The sequence below is a fragment of the Triticum dicoccoides genome, chromosome 2B (genome assembly GCF_002162155.2).
Source record: "Triticum dicoccoides isolate Atlit2015 ecotype Zavitan chromosome 2B, WEW_v2.0, whole genome shotgun sequence".
In the NCBI taxonomy this organism is placed as follows: Eukaryota; Viridiplantae; Streptophyta; class Magnoliopsida; order Poales; family Poaceae; genus Triticum; species Triticum dicoccoides.
In genome coordinates this window covers 763,278,342-763,284,104 of record NC_041383.1, presented here as the reverse complement: position 1 = coordinate 763,284,104, position 5,763 = coordinate 763,278,342, and the positions used below count along the sequence as shown (strand labels likewise).

Genomic DNA, 5,763 nt, shown 5'->3' with positions numbered 1-5,763 from the left:
TGTGATATTCATGTACGTCATTATGCCATGCTCAGTTGGATATGGTTCATTGTTGATATGGTCGATAGTTATGTTGATATCATGCTCATGCATTGTAATTGCATCATGTTATTTTATCATGGCTCAGCATATTTGCATTCAAGTTGAACCGGATTAAATTGAACTTGAACAACTGTTGGCTGAGTCACGGTGCCACCATATCGAGCTGACCAGTGCAACCACGCCTACCTTTATGGGAGGGTCCTAACCAGGTCTATTGTTGTGCCTCTCGTCGGTGCCTCCAACGATGGAAGGTTATGTGCGGGCGCTACCTTGGCCAGGTAGGACGACATAAGCCTTGTGAGCCCGAGTTTGGTTATGTGCACATGTCCCCGTTTGGGACCGTTTTGCCACGATGTGGCCGTTTTGCCACGACGGAGGCCGTTGGTGTCTGGGGTAGACATGGGGCCACCCATGACTAGCCTCGTGGGGAGTTAGTTGGAGTGGCCGGGAGAGTGTCATGGCAGTAGTACGATTTTGTCGGAACACCGTTGGTCCACCCGAATGGGGGTGCGAGGCCATGGGTTCCGTGGTGTGGGTATAGTGTATTAACCTCTACAAAGAGTGTGTTAAATCTATCGATAGTCGTGATCGCAGATAAGGGCCCAGTTCATGTCGGTCACACTATGGGTCAACAGTAATAATAATAATAATGTGCTTAATAACAACCCCGTTTCGATGATGAGAAAAATGGATTATGTGATCTGTGTATGATCACCGTTTGGTTACGATGTAACCCACTGAACCAAGAATGGTTTCATTTGTGATCCGTGAGTGATCACCGTGGTATCGAGGATACCGAGTTGTTGGATATTCGTGATGTTGTGCGAGAATCGTGGGTAAAGATCAAGCTCCTTGTGATCATTTAATGATTACTGGGGTATTGTTTATACCAAGTTTAATTTAATTCTAAGATGATCGTGTGATGTCCGAGGTTGGTAAGTGACGCATGTGTTGGTTTCGAGGTAACCCGAGCAAAATAAATGGTGCATATAGTGTCCATCATGTTGCATACTAGTATCGTCAGATTCATATGTTCATGCCATGATCATGTTGTTCTAGTTGTATCATGTTCATGTTATTCATGCTATGTTGTTCTGATGATATCATGTTAATTCCTGATTAACCTGTAATTGCCATGCCGTTGTTTGTCTTGAATGCTTCTGGATTATTGTGAGCTTGCAAGTACATTTAATGTACTGACCTAGCGTGTCATGCCAGCTTGCAGGTCATGCTGGATTTGAATACTTGTTTGCTGTAGATTCTTTGTTTGCGAGCTAAGATAAGCGTTCCAGTCAGAGTCCCCGCGGAGTGGAGTTCACCACCGTCGTCGTTGTTCCGCTGCTAGAGTTATTCTGCTGCTTCGAGTTGTTCTGCTGCTTGCATAGAGCAACAGTGGCAGACGTAGTGTCACTATGCCGATGTAATTCCCTGTTATATCGGGAATCCTTGTACCCAAATAGATTGTAATAAAGAGCTGATTTATTCTATGCTAAGCAGTGCCGTATTCCAGAAGACTTTATCTCGATCTCTGGGCTAGAATACGTGCGTTATGTTTTTCTCTAGGAGGGGTGCCACACGAGTCGAGAGAAAAATAACACTTTGATCAAGTTTATTGAGAAAAACATATATTGCTACAACACAGGATATACATATACAATGTATGAAAATCTATTTGAGAATGAATCTGGTGGTATCGATTTGAGGAAGAACACCGAAGCAGTCAACTGGAGTCAAACCCCTTCCCCCATTTCCTCTCCGTCCTCCTCTCGCCCCCCTCCGCGCCGCGCCACGCCACGCCATGGATCCCGCCGACGACGACGGCCAGCACCTCGAAGGTACGCACCCGCCCGCAGGCCGCTCATCTTCACCCGCCCCGGACACAGACGACGGCGGCAGCGGGTGGGGGAGCGACAAGCCGCCGACGCGCGCGGAGGAGGGGCGCATCGCCGGGAAGGCCACCATGGAACCCTCGCCGTCGCCGGAGTCCGCCATCTCCGACGACGGACGCCCCCAAGGTACCCAATCACATCCAAGGGGGTCTTCTTCTCCATCCCGTCTCGTTCCCTTCAGATTCGATTCCATTCCATTAATTCTCCTAAAAAATGTTCACGCATTTCGATTTGCCAGTCGTCCTCTCCTCTCCGCCGGGCCCAGAAGACGGCGGCAGCGACGATCTGACGCGCGCCGTGTCCCAGCTGACGCTCGCGGAGGCGGGGCTCACCGCCGGGAAGGCCGGGTCCGCCCCCCGCGTCGTGGATCCCTCGCCGCCAGCCTCCACCGTCTCCTCCCATGCTCACCAAGGTACCCGCATTCCCCCCTCCCGAGCAGCTCATCACACCTGCGCGTGGTTCGACTCCATTTGCCAATCCGGTTGCTCTCCTTCTCACGCATACACCCGTGGCTCGGAACCAGATGACGACGATGTCGCCGGCGTGAACAAGCGGACGCACGCGAGGTTCCTCGTCACCCACGCCGAGGCCGGGCTCATCATCGGGGCGGGCGGGTCCGCCGTCGCCGCAGTCGAGGCCCGCTCCGGCGCCCGGGTCAGGCTCTCCCGCCACGACGAGCTCCTCCCCGGCACCGACTGCAGGGTTGTGCTCGTCTCCGGCCTCCTCAGCCAGGTCATGGATGCCATGGAGCTACTGCTCGAGAGGCTCCTTCACCAGGTAGTATCACATCGGCCTATATATCTCTTCACTGTTCAGGGCAACAACGAATTACACTTGCTGCATCCCAGGGAGTGATTTCATCCTCTCAAGTTGATCATTGGTTCTCTCAGGGTGGCCCGGCGTCCGACTCCGAGGCCACGGTAGTGCTTGTGGTGCCTCAGCCCTGCTGCGGCACGCTGATCGGCAAAGGAGGATCTGTTATCAAGTATGCTTTCCTTGCTTTTCTTCTTCGTCTTTTAGTTTCGCGTGCGTCCGTCGACTTCGGGCATCGCCTATCATGCTATGCTTGCTGCATCTCTGATTAATGAACTGTGTGTATCTTGCCTTGTGTACCCATGCGCGCTTGATTGGATTTACCGCGTTATTTTGCCTTGTTTGGAAATGCCATAAATGCATTGCTAGTTCTCTGTTATGCTTGCAAATTGTGATGTGTGTGGTGCTCTTCTGGTTAGGCTGTGGCCTTTTTCTTGTGTTTTCACCATCCTTTGCTGGTGTGAGTTGTGGAAGCTAACACACTTACACACATCCTTCTTCATTGCTGGCTAGGTCATTCACTGAAGCTTCGGAAACTGCAATTCAGGTCTCACCACAGAACGTCTCCTATGGCTTCAATGACAGGCTGATCACTATCACAGGACCCTTGGACAATCGATTGCGAGCAGTGTTTCTGATAATATTTGAGCTCCTAGAGGACATTCGTTATTCTTTTGTACATGCAGCTGCTACGGTAACTCCTCCTCCCTGCACCGTCCGTCTTTAGTATCCCTGCATTAATAAAAACAAATTATTCTATGTGAAGTCGTCGTATACAAGCTGTATTAATTCGTATTTTAGGCACACTGTGGCCCCGTGACGTGATTAAATTATTTGTCCAGTTTCTAGTTTAAAATTTTATAATCTGGATATTATATTTCCTACTCCCCCCCGCGTAATTCAAGGCGGACAAATGAGGGGCGATGAATGAAAATTAAATTCCTGTTCTGTACACTTATGTGCATTTTTCTGTCTTTCCTTTAAACGTAACACCTGCAATCTATAACAAGAGAACCAGACGGTACCTATTTTTGATATAATCATTGTCAAGTTCAGTATCTAGAATAGAAGAGATCCCTGAACATTCATAAGGCATTTCAACTTATCTTTGGCTCTCATCGATCAACTGTTCCTTGTTGGTTCATTCTCACCCCATCCTTCCACAAGCTGGACAATTTCTTTTTCAAGAACTGACCGCAATTTCATATAATATATAAATTATACGTACCAGCTTGCAGTACGTATGATCTGTTCATCAAAATTTACTTGCATTCACTATGAAAGGTTTCTTTTCTGTACTCTGTAGGAGTTTCATATTAAGAGACTAGGTAAATTACAGAACATTAGCTCCCTAACTGAAATAATTGCTAGCGGTGCTAAGCCTACCAATTTTGTCTGTAACAAAAAAATTAAACTGACTAACATAAAGTTGTTTTTCATGCATCCTTTGGTAAATAAGTTTGAAATATCTCTTACTAATCTTGCATACTGGATGTAAAATTATTTGTGAAGAACATTTATTTACTGTTTATGTACAGTTAACCAAATGGTCTAGGCCTTTTGCGAAATCTCAACTTTTTTCTCTTGATTTTTTTTCAGCCAGACACTCCAATGAGATCACCTGTTAACAAGGACGCCCAAGAATCTCTCACTATTGCTGTTGCTGATGAGTATATGGGTGCTGTTATTGGTCGTGGTGGAAGGATTATCAATGAGATCAGCAAGGTATTATTCATCACAAACAGTCAAGTAACACTTTCTTTTTCAGATTGCCCTCTGCTCCAGTTAACTGTCTAACATGAAGTATCTGTACAGTGCCCGGGAATCTTGTGTTTTGACCAATTTCTCTAGAGGTGTTACGTCCTTCTAGATGAGTTGTGTTGAGGAAAGCTGTTTTGTTTGGGTTACTGTCATCTTGTCCTAGATGCGGTGCTTAACTAAAGCAAGTCACTTGCAGCAAGAAGCGGGTAGTAGTTTTCCTTACTTGTGAATATGGGTTTTCTATGTAAGCTTGCACCAATTGGAAGGAACTAAAGAAACTGAAGTACTGGACTACCGTGTGTCACGCGTACAAGGCAGAAAGTTAGTTTGTCATATGATGGGTGGGGTTTGTTTGGACTATGAGGTGAAGCCTGGCATAAGGAAGAACCTGTTAAAAGTTGTTGGTGTTAGCTAAAGCTCCCCAACAGAGCATGTGCACTAGGAACATGCGTGCCTGGTGCAGTAAGTATTCCTGAATGGTTTAATTGGTGTTGAGGTCTTTTTTTTTTGGCTTTCCTAATCTTATCAAACTTATATACATATGTATATGGCATTGGATATTTTGGCTGATCATGGGATGTTCTTTGGAGTTCAGGTTAGCGGAGCATGGATCGACATCTCAGGCAAGGGGGAGTTCATACCCGGGACTCGCGACAGGTGGCGTTCCGCCGTGCTCAGTTTCTTCTTTTCTTTGCATATGCGGGGGAAACGGCACGCGTGTTCCGTTTGTGGAACCAGGTCGCCTGTACCGTATGTAACCTGACATTGTGTGATGCAGGGAGGTGACTATGAGCGGCACGTCAGAGGCGATCCGCGCAGCCGAGGCGATGATCATGCACCACGTCTCCGTGGCCAGCGGCGAGGGCGGCAACTTCACGTGGCGGAGGGTGGAGGGCAGAAGCGGCAAGGGTCTGCTTACCAGGCTGGATGAGGAGGAGGATGCAGTCGTGCAGATGCATCTGCTGAACTTGGGTGACGAGAGTGTGACACAGTAGGTAGTAGATCGGACAGAGTAGACAGACAAGACAAACACATCACAGGAAGGTATGGAACCAGTAGAGTTTTGCGTCTCTGGTAGAGTGTCGATTAATCAAATCAATCGCTAGTTCAATGGATTATTAGTCAGGTAAATGGATGGGATCACTGATGATGGGATGGCTAGGTTCTGCTGGTCAATGCTGTTTGACCAATTTTGCTTGTTAACGTTGGTCACATTGGGATCTTGGTGTTTGAAACAATTTTATCTCCCTTGACTTGA

General features: G+C 47.5%; 1 protein-coding gene across 1 annotated transcript; it reads left to right on the top strand.

Annotated features, from left to right (window-relative positions):
- The first annotated feature begins 1,754 nt into the window (after positions 1 to 1,754).
- Positions 1,755 to 5,763, top strand: LOC119366131 (protein BTR1-like). Its single transcript, XM_037631815.1, has 8 exons — positions 1,755 to 2,057; positions 2,170 to 2,343; positions 2,455 to 2,708; positions 2,822 to 2,916; positions 3,258 to 3,438; positions 4,344 to 4,469; positions 5,101 to 5,162; positions 5,284 to 5,763. Exons 1-8 carry the CDS (start codon positions 1,841 to 1,843, stop codon positions 5,498 to 5,500), a joined length of 1,326 nt encoding a protein of 441 aa, XP_037487712.1. The 5' UTR covers positions 1,755 to 1,840; the 3' UTR covers positions 5,501 to 5,763.